Source organism: Protopterus annectens, chromosome 6.part0, assembly GCF_019279795.1.
Source record: "Protopterus annectens isolate FY-2018-M chromosome 6.part0, PAN1.0, whole genome shotgun sequence".
Taxonomy (NCBI): domain Eukaryota; kingdom Metazoa; phylum Chordata; order Ceratodontiformes; family Protopteridae; genus Protopterus; species Protopterus annectens.
This window is the reverse complement of record NC_056737.1, coordinates 942,754,343-942,773,127: the sequence shown is the minus strand read 5'-3', so window position 1 is coordinate 942,773,127 and position 18,785 is coordinate 942,754,343. Positions and strand designations below refer to the sequence as shown.

The following is an 18,785-nucleotide window of genomic DNA, read 5'->3' as shown; positions in this document are numbered from 1 at the left end:
TCTGTGTATCAGGGAATTTAAGTTAAGGTCTAGAAATGAGAAGGCAGAGATGGTTGGAGTGGAAGGAAGTAGAGAAAAAAATCATGGAACATGAAATAGAGTTAGTGGCATGGACAAGGGAAGAAGGGAGAAGGAGACAAGATGAAAGAATATTATGTGTGATATGTAGGGAAATGAAACAAAAGGGTGAGGACTACATTAAAGATAGTAACATGGAATTTTAATGGTTTGACAAATATAATAAAGAGGAGTAGAGTACTGAGATACTTGAAGAGAGGGGAGCTCAATTAATATTTTTGCCGGAATCACACTTAGAAAAAGGAGTCAAAATAACTGAATGGATAGGTTATAGGGTGTTAGCAAACATCCCATGAGTGGACAAATAAAATAAGGGTGTACAAAGTAGTTGGTTTAAGGAAATGAACAGTTACTGATACAAGAGAAAATATAAGATGAAAGGGGCACATCATCATCATCATCATCATTCTCTTTCGGCTTTTCCCGTTAGGGGTCGCCACAGCGGATCATCTCTTTCCATTTCTTCCTATCCTCTGCATCTTGCTCTGTCACACCAACCGCCTGCATGTCCTCTCTCACCACGTCCATAAACCTTATCTTAGGCCTTCCTCTATTCCTCTTACCTGGCAGCTCCATCCTTAGCATCTTTTTCCCAATATACCCATCATCCCTCCTCAGCACATGTCCAAACCAACGCAATCTCGTCTCTCTTGCTTTGTCTCCAAACTGTCCAACATGAGCTGACCCTCTAATATACCGATTCCTAATCCTATCCATCCTAGTCACACCGATTGCAAATCTTAACATCTTTAACTCTGCCACATCCAGCTCTGACTCCTGCCTGTTTGTCAATGCCACTGTCTCCAACCCATATAACATAGCTGGTCTCACTACACTCTTGTAGACCTTCCCTTTCACTCTTACGGATACCCGTCTGTCACAAATCACTCCTGACACTCTTCTCCACCCATTCCACCCTGCCTGTACTCTCTTCTTCACCTCTCTTCCACATTCACCATTACTCTGAACTGTTGATCCCAAGTACTTAAACTCGTCCACCTTTACCAACTCTACTCCCTGCATCCTCACCATTCCTCTACCCTCCCTCTCATTTACACACATATATTCTGTCTTAGCCCTGCTGACCCTCATTCCTCTGCTCTCTAGAGCATATCTCCACCTCTCCAGAGTCTCCTCAACCTGATTCCTACTCTCACTACAGATCACAATGTCATCTGCAAACATCATAGTCCACGGGCCTCCTGTCTGATCTCATCTGTCAACCTGTCCATCACCACTGCAAATAAGAAAGGACTCAGAGCTGATCCTTGATGTAATCCCACCTCCACCTTAAACGGATCTGTCACTCCCACTGCAGTCCTCACCACTGTCACACTACCCTCGTACATATCCTGTACCACTCTTACGTACTTCTCTGCCACTCCTGACTTCCTCATACAATACCACAACTCTTCTCTAGGCACCCTGTCATATGCTTTCTCCAAGTCTACAAAGACACAATGCAACTCCTTCTGACCTTCTCTGTATTTCTCCATCAACAGTCTCAGAGCAAACATTGCATCTGTAGTGCTCTTTCCTGGCATGAAACCATACTGCTGATCACTAATCATCACCTCCCTTCTTAACCTTGCTTCCACTACTCTTTCCCATAACTTCAAGCTGTGACTAATCAGTTTTATCCCTCTGTAGTTACTGCAGCTCTGCACATCACCCTTATTATTAAAGATAGGTACCAAAACACTTTTTCTCCACTCCTCAGGCATCCTCTGACTTTCCAAAATTTCATTAAACAATCTAGTTAGAAATTCCACTGCCATTTCTCCTAAGCACCTCCATGCTTCCATTGGTATGTCATCTGGGCCAACAGCCTTTCCATTCTTCATCCTCTTCATAGCTGCCCTTACTTCCTCCTTGCTAATCTGTTTCACTTCCTGATTCACTATCCCCACATCATCCAACCTTCTCTCTCTCTCATTCTCTTCATTCATCAGCCTCTCAAAATACTCTTTCCATCTACTCAACACACTCTCCTCTCTTGTGAGTACCTTTCCCTCACTATCCTTTATCACCCTTACATGCTGCACATCTTTCCCAGCTCTGTCCCTCTGTCTAGCTAATCGGTACAGGTCCTTTTCTCCCTCTTTAGTGTCCAATCTCTCGTACAACTCTCCATATGCCCTATCCTTAGCTTTCGCCACCTCTCTCTTTGCCATGCGCCTCATCTCCTTATACTCATGTCTACTTTCTTCATCTCTTTGACAATCCTACTTCTTCTTCGCCAGCCTCTTCCTCTGTATACTCTCCTGTACTTCCGCATTCCACCACCAGGTCTCCTTGTCCTCCTTCCTCTGTCCAGATGTCACACCAAGCACCTTTCTAGCAGTCACCCTTACTAGTTCTGCTGTAGTTACCCAGCTATTCGGTAACTCTCCACTGCCTCCCAGTGCCTGTCTTAACTCTTCCCTAAACTCCACTTCACAATCACCCTTTTTTAACTTCCACCATTTAATCCTTGGCACAGCTTTCACATTCCTCCTCCTCTTCTTGATCACCAACGTCATTCTACATACCACCAATCTATGCTGCTTAACTACACTTTCCCCTGCCACCACCTTACAGTCTCCAATCTCCTTAAGACTGGCCCTCCTACATAGTATATAATCAACTTGTGAGCATCTTCCTCCACTCTTGTACGTCACCCTATGCTCCACCCTCTTCTTAAAATACGTATTCACCACAGCCATGTCCATCCTTTTCGCAAAATCCACAATCATCTGACCTTCTGCATTCCTCTCCTTAACACCATACCTACCCATCACTTCCTCATCCCTCTGTTCACTTCACCAACATGCCCATTAAAGTCCGCTCCAATCACTAGTCTCTCACCCTTGGGTACACTCACCACAACTTCATCCAACTCACTCCAAAATTTCTCTTTCTCTTCCATCGCATACCCAACTTGAGGAGCATATGCACTAACAACATTCATCATTACACCATCAATTTCGAGCTTCATAAACATCACTCGGTCAGACACTCTCTTCACGTCTAAAACACTCTTGGCATATTGTTCCTTTAGTATAACCCCTACCCCATTTCTCCTGCCATCCACACCATGATAAAACAATTTGAACCCGTTTCCTAAACACCTGGCCTTACTTCCCTTCCATCTGGTCTCTTGCACACACAATATATCAACCTTCCTTCTCTCCATCATATCAGCTAGCTCTCTTCCTATACCAGTCATACTGCCAACATTCAAAGTTCCTACCCTCACTGCTACACTCCTAACCTTCCTCCTATCTTCCTGCCTTCGGGCACGCCTTCGCCCTCCTCTTCTCCTTCGGCCAACAGTAGCCCAATTTCCGCCAGCACCCTGTTGGCTAACAGTGAAAGGGGCACATACACATGAGTTAATGACATGTTACAGAGTCAACACATAAAATTGATATTAGTGCACCTTCTCCCTAAATCTAGCGTAAGAGCAATAAGAGAGATTTTGGCTAAGCTGATTGTGTTTTGGGAAGGTTTATGTTTAGTGGTTGGGTCTGGAATATAATAACAAATAAGGGGGGTGTATAGATGTATGAAAACTTAAGAAACAAGCAGACAGAGTAAGGGGATTTACCTTCTTTTCAGCAAGGCACAACGCGTGGTCTGGACTAGACTGAGGATGCATTAATATTGAAAAAAAGAGACAGTAGAGAGTGTAACTTGTAACCCAGTAATCATAGCAAATCACAGACCAGTTAGAATTGAAGAGAAGAATAATTTGCCAGTATAATGGAGGTTCCTGCAGTTATTTGTTGGAAAAAAGGAAAAAGTGGAATGGTTATATCAGGGAATGAAGATGTTGACTGGAAATAAGGCAGACTGGCTGTGTGAAGAGTGGGATGAGGTTAAAAAGGAGCTTAAGGAAAGGATTCAGAGGAGAACCCAGTTCAAGGTAAAACAAGCCAGGATAATCATGAAACATATGTTGGATAAGTTAAGTGAGCTCCAGAGAAAGGTAACTTATATGGGGAATGGAGAAATAAAAGGGAAAGGGAACTTAAGAGAATGATACAAGAATCAGAAGATGAGAGCATATTAATTACAAAAGAAAGAATAGAACTTTATAAGAGTGAAGAGGATGAGGCTGTGAGGGGAGAGGACAATTTCACAGAGTGGGAATTGAGAATTACCTACGCTAAATGAGCAAAGGAAGTATGAACTGATGAAGAAGATAAATAAGAAGTGGAAGGAGTTATGAAGAAAATGAAAAAGGGAAGTCACCAAGTACAGAAGGGTTAACAGTAGAGTAGTGGGGAATGATTAAGGATGTGATCAAAGGGTGCTGGTGAATCTGTTCAATAAGATACTGACAGGAGAGGAACACCAAGCATGTGGAAGGAAGCAGTGATAGCAGTAATATATAAGGAGGGTAAACACCCATTGCTAGCATCGTCTTTTGGACTGATCTCCATTTTAAGCCATAATTATCAGTGCTTTATGATAATTATGACAAAAAGACTAGCTAAGATACTTTCAGAGTTAATTCCTGAGGATCAGACAGGGTTTGTGTATGTGGGGGGCAGCAGCTAATATAGTAAAAGCATTAATAATAATGAAGGATAACCAGATGAAGAAGAGAGTGGTTGTTATATTATCATTTCATGCTGAGAAAGATTATGACAGGTTAAAGTGGCAATATTTATTTGGGCTGATGAAGATATGGGAGTTTCCAGAGGAATGGTTGAACATGCTAGGATATATATATATATATATATATATATATATATATATATATATATATATAAACACCCTAAAGCTAGAGTTAAGATGAGATGGATAATGATTAGAAAACTGAAGTTGAAGTGAGAGGTAAGATGGAAGTGCCACCTCTCCATTGCTATTCATTGTATACTCAAAACCGTTAACAACTGTGATAAGAAAAACTGATGCAGAAAGATACTGGTAGATGGACAGACAGAGAATTCCATTATATGTGGGTGACATAATATTAACTATTGAAAATCCAGTGGAGGATTTGGAGGAAGTGTAGGGTATAATTAACAGCCTTAGTAGTGAATTCAGGTACAAGGTTAACCAAACTAAACACAATGAATTGCAATAAATGTTGATCAGAATTGCTTAGAAGATAAAGAGCTGGAGGAGTTGTGGAAAGCAGTGATTAAGTATTTGGGGATCTTGTTAAGAAAACAGTTAAAGAATCCTTTGGAACAGGAAAGTAAGGAGCCAGTTGCAAAAATGGAAAAATATCAATTTGGACTTAGGTCAAAAAATGCAAGTCTTGCAATTATACATACTGCTGCAGTTACTGTAACCAGGACAGGCATATTAGATAAGCCTTAATGAGGTATACTGAAGAAAGTTAGGCAGGAAATGAGGCAGTTTGTATGGGATGATGGGAAGATACAGGTAACATGGGAGGTTTTAACTCTTTCTAGAGAAAAGGGGAAGCCGAGAGCTCAGGCAGCTAACATATTGAGTGGATGGACAGACAGTACTTGGCAGACTAGAAGAGGATGATAACAGAGGGAATGAATCTTTTGGGAAAAGGAGAAGATATATGGGATATATTTTTGAAATATCCCAGTTCTGGAATTAAGTGCCAGTGTTAAAAGAATTGCAGAGGACTGGGAGAAGGATGTTTCAAAATGCGGAATTAAAAGAGCAGTGGGACACAATATTACCGATGGGGGGCACAAGGAATATAGAGAAAATGTATCGATATTATGTAGCTGGAAAAACAGGAAGACTGAGGTGAAGTACTAGCACCAAGTACTTAATGGTGACACTTTAATATGTTAGAGACAGAGTTACAAGAAGAACTTGGATTGCCAGATGGTATGGAATGAGATTATCAGGGGTAAAAGATAAATTGGAGAAACTGGTAAGAGGAGGTAGAAGAAACAGCAGAGTACCTGAATTCACAGTGGAGATTAACAAAGAGTGGAGGTAGGTATGAGCAAAGGGTTTATATTGATAGGTATGGTGGGCATACGAGTGAAAGAAATAGGACTATTAGAAAAAAATGAGAAAAGGATGGATAAGAGAGCTGCAGGAAAAAAAAATAGCAGATAGACAATAGTAGAAGATAGTGCAATTGCCAATGTGTGCGTGACCAAAGCAAGGAATTTTAAAATATGTCTGGTAGTGTTTATATCAGTATTTGTATACTCCAATAACATTATCAGAGATCTTCCCAAGGATGAGGGAAGATTGCTGGAGATGTAATGCAGGATTGAGAGGTACTGTGGTGCACATATTTTGGGACTGCCCCGAGCCTAAAAGCTATAAAGCGGAGATGAAAAAGTAATAGGCAGTGAAGTAAACTTCACTAAGCATGTTTCTACAGGGAGCAGACTCTCAGCAAAAAGATGGAAATACACTGTTGGTGGGAGTAATAATGTTTGAAGGAGAAAAAGCTATTACAAGGACAGGAAAGCAAGATGAGTCCTCTAAATTGACAGAAACATAGTGTCTCAAATAGCTCAAAAGCTTAAAGGGGAAACATGATTTTGAGAGATAAGCTGGGTAAAAGGTACAGACCTAAGTGGAAGCTATAGTGGGAAAATGTAGGGAAAGGTTGATAATGTGTTGGTCAGTAATGCAGAGGTCAGTAGGTTGAAAGGCCAGCAGATCAGTCAGTTGACAGTAAGGGGTAAAGGCGATTGGACAGTAGAAAATTAGCTTATTAAATGATAAAAGGGAGACTGGAATTGTTGCTATACTGCATTTATTGGTTACTGAAGCCCTAATTAATAAGATTTATATTTGCAGTTTATGAGGGTACTGGATATTGTTAAGTAAAGAATGAACTGTTATGAACATTTGTTTTGGGTTGTGTTTAAATGTATGCATAAGATAAGAAGTTAATGTACAGTTGTAAATGAGAATCAGCCACCAGCATGGCCATCAGGCAGCATGCATGAGGATTGCCTGCTGAATGTTATTTTTTATGATTTTTTTCTTGTTATTTACTTGAAAAAATACATTTGCTGAAAGTTAAAAAAAAAAATCAAACATGACCCCCAGCAGTTTGGCTTTGTCAAGAGTAGATCCTTTCTAATGAAACTTGTGAACTTCTTTGAGAGGGTTGTTCAGGCTGAAGTCTATAGACTAGCTGTCCATACAGTGTACTTTAACCTTACCAAGGCATTCCATTCAATGCCATACAACATGCAAATATAATTAGCAAGTTGAAGAAGCTCCAAACTGACCTGGTAAGGTGGATATCCAACTGGCTTAGAGGAAGGACCACACTGTAAGAGTTGGCAGTGCTTCCTCTGAGAGGATGAAGATGACCAGTGGAGATCCACATTGATCTGTGTTGGGACCTCTACTGTTTGGCAGCTACTTTTATGATCTCCACTTATCAAATGAAGATCTTTGATTAACAAAGTTCACAGATGACTGCAAGCAGTCGTTGTCAAGTCCCCCTGTGACATACATGCTGTTCAGCAACAGCTTGTACTTGTCAATAGCTGAGGTACTTAAAATGGACTTAAGCTCAGTGCCACAAAGTGCAACATTGTAGCTTTTGGTAAGCACCCCTAGCTCCAGCTTCAAAATCAAAAGATGATGAGAGATCTGGCACTTGGGTGAACAGCTTCTTTACATTTGATTATCTCATTGCAGCAGTATTTAGGACATCCTTTTGCCTTGCACAGCTCACAGTTAAAGGTATGTCTTCCAAATCAAAAGAAGTTCTCAATTTCTTGTGCTCCATATTAATTAAACCCATCATTGATTACAATGCCCCCCAGCCCCTTTGGGATGTATCTTACTAAGCATTTCAAGCAATTGGAAAGAAACCACAGGTTTGTAACTAAAAAGATCAGGGGTCTAAAAGATCTGAACAACAAAGAAAGACTCGAGTCTTTATCCCTATATGCAGTTTCGTATAGACTCCTGAGTGGAGACCAGTGTCTTGCTTATGGAGTTATAAGGAATCCAGTAGTCCAGGATCTCTTATACCTCAATAAATTAAACAATCCAGTTAATTCTAGGGACAAAAAATCTAAATCTACTTCAACATATAAATAAGACAAAGAGGAGGGATAGATTTGTTACACAGTCCTAATCCATCTCTGGGACAAACTGTCTCTCCAAGTTAAGCAGTGTGAGAAAATGCCTGCTTTTAAAAAGGAACTGGACAACTAGATGGGTGTTCATACTATCACCACTAGTATGACTGGTCTGGCCCTCCTTGAAAAGAGTGGCAAAGTCTAAGAGTGTGTACTGGCAAGGTAGACATGGCCTCATGGCTGAGTTGCCTTGAAACTCCTATGATGCAATATTCCTTGTTAGTGTCTAAATCTTGATTATCATTCTATGTACTGTGTTCTACAGGAAGTGTAAATAAATTCAAGTTCTTAACAACTTAAAACAGTTTCCATTTGATGTAGCTGTAGCATAACTGCTAGAATGAACGTCAGTCCATACTTTAAAACTGTGGCCTTGACATCATTCAGGTTAGATCCACTAATGTGGATAACATTGTTCTATTCAGTATTTTGAATTTTTATTATTAAATGCACTACAAATAGATGGTAGATACTCAGTAATGACTAAGACGAAGCACTAGGAAAAGTGCTTGTACTAACAAAGGTCTACATCAATCTCTGATGTGTTTTCTTTAATGTATTTAATGCTATATCCTATATAATAGTTTTTATTAAACTTATTGGGAATCATCTCTTGGAAAAATTAAAAGAATAATGTGGTTCCACTGGGGTTTGTCCTAGGGCCAGTGTTCTTTGCCAGCTTGGTATAAGACATCATGATGGGTATTAAAAATAGAGTCATATTTTTGTAAATGACACCAAGTTACAAGAAACACTGAAGAATGGGGGAGCAAGCCTCCAGGTGAGGAACTGAGAAGGCTGACAGTGAGGACTGAGATGTAAAACCTAAGGTTTAACTCCAGTAAGCATATTTTTTTTTACCTGGGCTTTAATAATCTTAAAGTGAAGTACCATCATGAAATAATCACTTTAAAAACAGATAATGAAAAGGACCCTGGTGTGCTGCTAACAGCCGAACTGAATGACAAGGTACAAGCAGAAAACTGCAGCCGAGGCCGGCAAGATGCTGGGCTGTATCTTTAAGGATAAAGAAAATAAGGCCCTATACTGCCCCTTGACAGAGACCTCATCAGATCAAAGGTATTATAGAGATAACAATGTCCAGCTAGCCAAGAGGATACAAAGTAAGAGTGCAGTGGTAACTGAAACAAGAGTAAATGGGTACAAGGAGGGATAAAGAAGTTAAATCTACACTCTCCTGAGGAATGGTAAGAAAGGGGAGACATTTTTATTTAATCCTTTGATGACCAGGTTAACCCCACTAGGCTAGTAGCCTCTTTTCAGAGAAGACCCAAGGTGGTATTTACACTACTAGGGGAAATTTGGCCACGGTATCTGGGAACTTCCCCTGGGATTTTCAATAGGTACCATGGGGTTTTCAACATCCACCTGAGCTATGACCAACTCAAGCAGGTTGGGCCTCAGTTTAATGTCGCATCCAAAGGGCAGCTCACTCCTTATGCTGCATTGCAGTGTCAACAGTCAGTCTTCGTGTTGTGTGAACAGAACCCACAGCCTTTTGCACCAAAGCTAAGTGTGTTATCTGTTGCACCACTGACACTGATACAAACTGAAATTGATATATTACTGGAGAGGAAGATGTGCAATAGTGTAAGACAGACACATAACTTGAGCGAGACAAAGGGGGCAGCTGCCGTGAGTGCAAGGTGTTGGGAGTGCAATCAGCAGGTGCCATTGACACAGGACTGCATTTGCAGTCAGTGCTGAAGCACTGAAGTACAGTAGTTTTCAGACAAAAGAGATTTTTTTTGGTTCTCATCTTTAAGACAACTTTTTTCTTTATCCTTAACTTTGTTTATATAGGGGTGCCAGTTCAGATCAGGGAACTAAACAGGGTTCCAGATAAGGTTCTGATCTGAGGGCATAAAGCTCAAGGAAGGAGAATGAGGTATCCCTAATGGACTAAAACAAAGTTCAGCCTAGACTTTAGAAAGTACATTTTCAAAGAATAGTTGTAAGTAAATGGAGTAGATTACCTGAGCAGAGCACAGAGTCCTTTAGGAATGTTGAAATAGGTCATTTCCTAAGAAAAAGTGAATAAGAAGGACAGTTAAAAAGCACTGGCTGCATAAGTAGATCAGACCAGAAAAATAACTTTTATTCTGCCAAAATATCTATGTAATGCAACATAAGGTAACAAGATTGACCCTGTTGCAATAGATATAGTTCACCCAAGACCCTCCTGAGGGAAAAAAGACTGTTTATTTATTGTTTGTTTTTGTTTTTTTTTTCTATTTGTTCTGATCTTAGTAAACCATTTTTAAGCTCACCCTGGGGATAAATGAAATTTCCATTCAGATCAAAACTAACAAATCACAGCTATAGGATGAGATTATCATTGTCAGAATATAGATTTTTAAACAGTTATGATTATACATGCATTAGTTGCAGTGTATCTGTAACATTGTCACTCAGGCTGTAAACATTTTAAGCAGTTACAATTATCAGACCAGAAAAATAACTTTTATTCTGCCAAAATATCTATGTAATGCAACATAAGGTAACAAGATTTACCCTGTTGCAATAGATATAGTTCACCCAAGACCCTCCTGAGGGAAAAAAGACTGTTTATTTATAACATGCTAGGAAGGGGAATTTTGAGGTGGATTTATGTGACTCCACTGTTTAGGGTGGGCTTACATTTTGCTTGTTTGAATAAGAAGGACTTCAGTTCTGAGTAAAATTTAGGAAAGGCTGTGTGGCTGGATGGTAGCTCAGACTTCTGGAGCAAGAATGGAAAAGGCATGTTCAGTGGAGTGAAGTTTTGAAGTGAAGGGTATGAAGGTTAGATCTACATGCTGGTGGGGTTAAGGATGTGGAGGGTAATTTTGACACATGGTCTGTTTGCCCGGAAGAGGAATGAGTTAAGGCTAGTAGGTCTTCTACAAATATAATGGTTCTGAGTTCCAAAGGTAACCATTTGACTTTATCAAGGATAAAGCAGTGGTCATCTCTTTTGGGGGCTAGAGTGATAAATCTGCAGATTTTTGTTGATGCAATGGCCATGATGGAGGGACTGTTTTCGTGCTGGGGGAGAAGGACACTTTTACCGCTGGCAGCTCATCCTTCAGGACCAAGGAAGTAAAATATTTTACTGAACCATGTGAGCAGAGTATTTAACTTGGCCTTGGGTTATGTGGGTGTTTTTGTAGTTTGGGATTGGGCTGTAGGCAGATACTGAGGTATTTATAATGCTGTGCTGTTTCTATTGGTTCCTGACTGACGTGGCTAATGGCCTAGTTGCTAGGTATCTTCACAAGCCTTTGTTTGGTTCCAAAGAACATGGCTTTGGTTTTCTTTGTATTAAGAATTAGTCTATAGATAACTATGCAGTCAGAGAGGTTTTGTAGGTCCATTTCCTAATGATTTTTGGTCACTGAATGAGAGGCAGTTTATTTGTGCATGACCATATTATCTGCATAGCGTAAAATTGGTATATGTGGAAGGACCATTGGAACTTTATTGATAAGCAGTGAGAAGAGTATCGGTGAAAGAACTAAGCTTTGTGATACTGTTATAGAGAGTAGTGCAAGGCGGCAGGTGGAGGGTTTACACTGCACTTTAAATATCATCTTGGAAAGTGAATGTGGCAGAGAGACACGAACCATGGATAGAGGCCATCAGCCCTTGCTGGGGCATTGGGTGGGATTTTGTTATCAGGATGGCTACATTTCTGTGCCCAGTTCTTTTGAAGTAAATTTGTGGGATCAGGGAGTATAGACAATAGTGTTGTGTTATTTGTGTTGGAGTTGAGGGCCATGGTAGCAAGGAGTGATGAGAATTTAAAAGTTCATAGGCAAACATTAGGCTAGTTGCTCTTGTGGGCCTTTTTAAGGTTAGCCAAGTTCCCTTTTGTGAGAATCAAACTTTGTACCTTGTGTTTGTGAGATAAAATCTTAACCATTATAGAAACCTCCCAACCCAAGCATCCTGATTCCTCTAGGGAGATTTAGGGAGAGAGTGAGATCGGGGTTGTGTAAATCGTTTCATTAAGTAGATAGTTATTATTTGGGCCATATCTCGCTATTTCATCAACCAAACTCCAGATTTTTTTTTCCTGGTTTAATTGCAGACGATAATGGGAGTCTCTAAGTGAGCTGGTTTTATGTAATTTGGTTGTTTTTTGGTGAGATCTCTAAGTTGGGTGAAATTTATCCTTTGTTCTGCAAAACACAGGACATGATATACTGAGACAATTTCAGTTTTACTTTGGCATTCTTAACTTTATTACTGCTAAAAGGCTAACAATTTTTGTAACCATAGAATAAATAAAACTCACTATATACCATACTAGGAAGTGTTTTCTCTGAAGTTATAGTTTTTGTTGATACTCATACAGAATTTTTTTTTAATTAGGAGTACGTTTTGAATAATCTGCTAAAATATAAACATATTTTTGAAGAATTTCACTACAAATTTAATTTCCAAGCATTTAAGAACTAATTCATTGTCTTTCACAGCTACCTGTTATCGGAGGAGCCTTCATGGATTCACCAAATGATGACTACACTGGGGAATATTCCTTCTTCAGCTCATCACCAAATATTCATGCGGCAGATTCAGTCCACAACCAGCAAGAAAGTACAACCCGTTCATCCAGAGATGCCATATGGCTATGGATAGCAATCATAGCAACAATTGGAAATATTGTGGTCATAGGAGTTGTGTATGTGTGTACATTTTAGAAACAGATGGTATGTTGTATTACATTTATTAAAATGTGGCTGGTTTATGCCTCTGTACTACCTAATACATAAAACCCTCTAATACTGCCAAATATTTGTATCTGTTATAATAAGACAGTACACAGTTTGATACTTAGGGTATACCAGATTATATTATTTAATGTTGTTTGTGAAGAAAAAAAGCAGATATTATTTCTTATCAGCATATTTGTCAATATTCACTAAATGCACTTCATCACATAAAATAAAAGTCCTAATCTGTAAGTTAAAAAAAATTATACACAGTAAATAATCATCATTTAACTCATAACCGTTTATCATGTACAGATCTGCAACAACAAAAGGAAAAATATGGCATAGCCAGTCTAATTGCTCACTTTCAGATAAGCAGAGCTTTTCTCTTACAGAAACTTACAGCTTCTGTTACATAATGTTTAGTTATTTTTTTTAGTATACTATAAACCACTACCAAAAGAAATCAATTTGGGAAAATAAGAACGTGAAAGTACTGTTCTATTTACCCATATAACTGAAGTTCAGTGCAGAGAAATGCGCTGATGTTACTGCAGAAATACAAATTTCCCAGTAATTCTTTGCATGACTATTTGAGTTGTGTTAGCAGCACCGATAATCTGGTTACTTACATTATGCTTCTATCGGATTTAGCTTATCTGATATGACATCAGTATTTGTGTGGTTAAGATAAAAAGATTTTATTTTTCCTCCAGTTGCAATGCAAATGTGTTAATCACTGATAAAATGCTCCAACATTTATACTGTTAACTGACAATTTGTGCATATAAACATTTAAGACAAGTTTTATTCAGAAGATACAATGAAACAGATCCAAATGTTAAAAATAACAGAATAATATTTAGGAAGAAAGCAATTTGTTAAACTGTATGAGTAACTTGTAACATGGTGTGTCATCATAAATGGTTTCATATGCACACACTGAAGGGCTGTTATTTGTAGGAGTGTTACCTGAGTGCCTTGAAACGTGAGATAATATGTGGATACATTCCAAAAACACAGTACGTTTGTAGTGTCTAATGTTTCATACATTAAAATAATATCAGTTCAAAAATAATAAAAAAGTATATAGAAGCATAAATGGAAAGGAGAGAGGCTGTGACACAGAGAGAATGCTGCATATTTTATTATGTTGACCACCAAATCCTGAGCTGATCCTAGAAATCCAAATTCATATAATTCTATCCAGATCGTTATAACTGTGAAATATAAATATGTGCTGAATGTTCTTATTAGCAGCCCCAGGCCTAGCAATTTTTTTTTAGAAATTGAAGTAGATCATTCCTGAAGATGAATATGACCTAAATACAGTCACAATAGAAGCATAAATATGAGAAAGAAATTAAGGTAATTGGACATTTATTTTGAAATATGTATTTGTTAGTGTGAAGAAAATTGGATTTTTATTATACTGTGCTCATATTATGCCGAAACATAATCTAATGTTTATAATGGGTCACACGTCACGTCGACTTGTGTCAAAGGAAGCACAAAAATAATACAGGCTTTGCAATGCAGTTTTTTACATTAATGAATTGTGATTGAAATGTATCTAGCTGACCACAGTTTGTGTCTTCTGCCCTCTACATTTGCACTGTGTTAATAACTACAGGTCTCTTTTCCATCTCAGTTTCTCAGAGGCACCTCTGAATGCAGGCAGCTGTGCTTAAAGGCCCTGGTTTGCTTGCAAAAATGAAATTCAGCATTTTAACGCTTATACAACATACAGTCTTTAAGGTTGAAATGCAAATTATGTGAAATATGATATAATGGTTCATTTAGAACAGCAGAATATGTCAGTCTTTTCTTTTTATTAACTTTTAGGCTTTTCTCTGTTTTATAACATGTTTAATATTTTCCAAACTTTTACAGTTCCTCAGATTGCTTTAATTTGTACATACAAGGGAAGCTTTCATTTTAATGTTGTATAATTGTTTTCTATCAACATTTCATATTATTTTCAAAAAACAGCTGCTTAAAAACATATTTATTTTAACTAAAAATGGCATGCATGTTGCATCCAATAGCGTGTTTTAATCATTTGCAACAAGTGAATGAATTCAGATTAACAATACACGTTGATTTTTTAAAGTATTCAACATATTTTAAAAACACCGCCTTTACTTCTTCCATTATTACAAACGCTGAAAATCTTGCTACATATAAAGAAGAGGTACTATACAAGTTAAATAAACATGACTGTAAAACTGAAGCCACATTTTTGCAGGTCTATGTTATACGAACGAAAGTTCATATAAGCGAATGCTCAATGAGCGAAAATCCCTGACATTGAAAATAATATTGTGGGGGGCTGTGCCCCCCACACACACCCCCCCCCCGCTAAATATAGATTCCAACTCCGAGATCACACTACAGTGAGGAAAGGGCAAAAACTCCAATCTTCACTGTACTGAGATCCCACAAGTCGCACCTCGATGTCAGGGAGTTTCGCTCATATAGTATAGACCCCATTTTTGCTACTAAGTCACTACTTACTGGTGAATAAATGAATTATTTTTATCAATACAATATTTCACACAAAAATGTTTGCACATGTTTACAAACCTGATATAGTGACAAATGAACAGTTACTAGCCTACTACCTATATAATGACACTGGCAAATATTTAAAATCACTTTTTGGATAACAATTAACTCTCACTTTACATTATTAGAGTGCTTGCTAGACAAATGCATTGAGCATTTCCCAACATGAAACTGAATGCAGCAGCCTCTTTCATATCACAGCGAGACACAAACCATTCAAATCCCTTCAGATATTATTTCTTACATAATAAATGTAATATGCTGCTTATTTTCAGTTAATGTATGTGAACTCGTTGCAGCTGACAGTGTTCAGTGTAGGCAGTATCAGAGTTTGCCTCCTATCAGTGCTGGATCATACACTCCCTGATCCCATCCCGTTATCCAAACCCCTTTTAAATAAACGTAGAGATGCACTTTCCTGTCATGCAATGGCAGACCATCACACTACAATCTAGAACTACCATGAACAGTTCTTATAAAAAAAATATTTATACTCAGTTACTTCAAAAACACATTTTATCCCTAGTCCCTGCTGGTGGAATTTAATTTCAAGTTTCAAGATGGCTGCAGTGCTTTCATTGGTTGTACATTCATAAGCAAATATGAACCCCCCTCTAACCAATCTATAATTAATTGTGTAAAAAGATAGATTTTCTACCATATTCATGTATTTTAACTTATTCATTCCTTTTGTTTGTCTTGGGGAGAATATGTAGAATTATATTATTTATATTTGCTGTCATATTCATTGCGGGTCCCAAACTTTGCTCCTTTTGATCCACTTTTCTCTGACTCGAATGAGGAGCACCTATCAATCCCCCCGCCCCCATCTCTCTTCCTTCTTTTTCTTGTTTCCTGGCATTCACTACATAATTCCTTGATTTCACCCTGACAATATCCTCTCTTTGCACCTAATCCTACATACTCAAAACTGTGTTTAGTGATATTCATATCATTGCATCCCTTCTCAAGATTTGTAACCCTTTATTTAGAATTTCCCAGATTAATAAAACAGCTTTCCTGTACTTCAGTTGAAACGGAAGCTACTTCATTCTTGGCATTGTTGGAAAGTAAGGATTCTGTTTGTGTCCCTGTATCGTTTTGTGTCGTTGATCTGGGTAATGAAACTTTTTGCACTTACTTCTGCTTAGTTATCTTTACTACAGGAAATGTATGCGCAAAATCTTCACTATTTTCAACTTGTGCAACTCTTTCATTACATGTTTGTTTCATCAGGGAAACCTTACACCTCCATAGTTTCATTTGATGCTGTCTCAAAGAACAGACTATATTATTTTAATAATCCAAGGTTATTGGCTGCTCTCCAAATTTCAATTCAGGAAAAGTCAACATGTTTAAAAAAAATCATTGAATCTGCATTTTGCCACATCAGTAGAGTATCTACAAGTTAGCATTTTGTAATATTTTTCAGGGGAGCAGGACATTAAACTTTTGCCGGGTGTGCAGGTCCTTAGGTATCCTATGTATGAGGTTCATAGGTTGGTACTAGGCTATCCACCCTAGGGCCTATACAAGCCTAGCCATAACAATTCCCTGGCTATTTTTCCCCAGAATATTTACTTCCCTGGTCCCCTGTCTAGCAGGGTGACTGACGTGATCCCCGGGGTGAATTTCCTATCTCCCATCCAATCATCAAGGTTCCTTTTGAAGAGGGCCAAAGAGGCGCTCAGCTTGACATGTATGGGCAGTCTATTCCAGAGTATGGAGAGTCTCTGTGTCAGGAACCTATCCCTCTAGCATGTTTTGTTCATTGTGATGACCAGCTGTAGATCCCTGAAGTGTGTGGCTCTGAAGGATTTGGATTTCTTTAAGTGCAGCATGTCCAACGGCTCTGGGTTTGACATGGCCTTGTATGTTAAGCAGAGATCTCCTCTGAGTAGGTGATATGTGACAGAGTATAGCTAGATTTTTTTAGACGGTCAGCATAGGGTATCTGCTTTAGGCTTGTGACCCTTTTAGTGAGGTTTTTCTGTGGCCTTTCCAGTTGTTGCAGATGTCTTGTGAGGTACATACCAAATGGGGCATTTTTACTCTATAATAGGTTTAATGAGGGATGAGTACAGTGGAACAATGACCTCCTTTTTTCTGGATGAAAAGCCCTTAGTGATGAGGTGTGCCACATAGAAGGATTTCCTGACTGTTGTGGCAATGTGGTTATCGAAGGTGAGATCACTGTCCACCTGTGTCCGTAAGTCCCTTATCACACTTTCAGTGTTTAGTGTACTGCCACTTATGTGGTAATTCATGGGTACATGGTTTTTCCCAAAGGGGATAACTATACATTTCTTGGCATTAAGCTTGAACCCATGGCTCTGGCACCAAGCATCTGTTTCTGTAAGGCCCTTTTGTAGAATATCCACATCATTTGGGGATTCAATAATGGCTCCCAGTTTGCAGTCATCTGTGAACTTTGTTAGCCAGAGTCCCTTAGTGCTGGCCTGTACTTCAGAGAAGTAGATGCCAAACAAGAGCGGTCCCAGAACTGAATCCTGAGGTACTTTACTTGTCACTTGTATGGAGATGGATTTTGAGTCGGTTACTTTTACAGTGTGGGTTCTGTCAGTAAGCCAGTTGACAACCCATCGAGTGACATAGGGATTAATGCCCAGCTTAATAAGTTTATCTATGATTCCAGAGTGAGGGAATGTGCTGAAGGCCTTGGCAAGGTCCAGACAGGCTGTGTAAACTGGCTTGCCTTCATCCACGGCTCTTTAGACTGATTTGAAGAAGTCAATCAGGTTAAGGAGACAAGAATGGCCCTTTACAAAACTAAACTGGATGGGGTCCAGTGTTTGAAAGTTGCCAATGTCTTTGTTTATAAGTTCCATGATAATGCGTTCCATGGCTTTGCAGATCAGGCTCATCAGATTGATGGGATGATAGTTCCCAGGATCCAAGGTGGATCCCCCCTTGTGGAGTGGGATAACTGTAGCTGTATGCCACTCATTGGGCACGAAGCCTGAGGTGAGGCTATGATTAAACATGACACTTAGGTGAGGTGCTAGTTCATTTTGTAGTTCATATAGTACACAGCCTGGGATGTCGTCTGGTCCCACAGATGCTGTATTCTTAGCTTTGGAGAGTGCATTTTTTACCTGTGTGACCGTGATTACTGGAATTTGGCAATCTTTTGGTATTGAGATGGGCCCTTTAGGGGGTAAAAGGGGGGGGTGAAGTTGGCACTGAATTGGTCTGCCAAGATATTGGCAATATCCTTGGGATCAGTGTATTTAATGCCATTCTGTTGTAGCTCAGAGCAGTTCTGAGCATTACATTCTTGACATAACTAAAGAATGCCTTGTGGTTGTCCTTGGAATCTTTGGCAATTTTATTTTCGTAACTAGCT

General features: G+C 39.0%; 1 protein-coding gene across 1 annotated transcript in view; it reads left to right on the top strand.

The window, feature by feature from the left end:
• Positions 1-14,729, top strand: part of CCHR6.PART0H14orf132 (chromosome chr6.part0 C14orf132 homolog) — a 780,815-nt gene extending 766,086 nt beyond the window's left edge. Inside the window, exon 2 of the mRNA XM_044074593.1 lies at positions 12,614-14,729. Coding sequence (XP_043930528.1) covers positions 12,614-12,838 — 225 coding nt within the window. The 3' untranslated portion in view covers positions 12,839-14,729. The remainder of the gene's footprint in view (positions 1-12,613) is intronic.
• Positions 14,730-18,785: the final 4,056 nt, after the last annotated feature.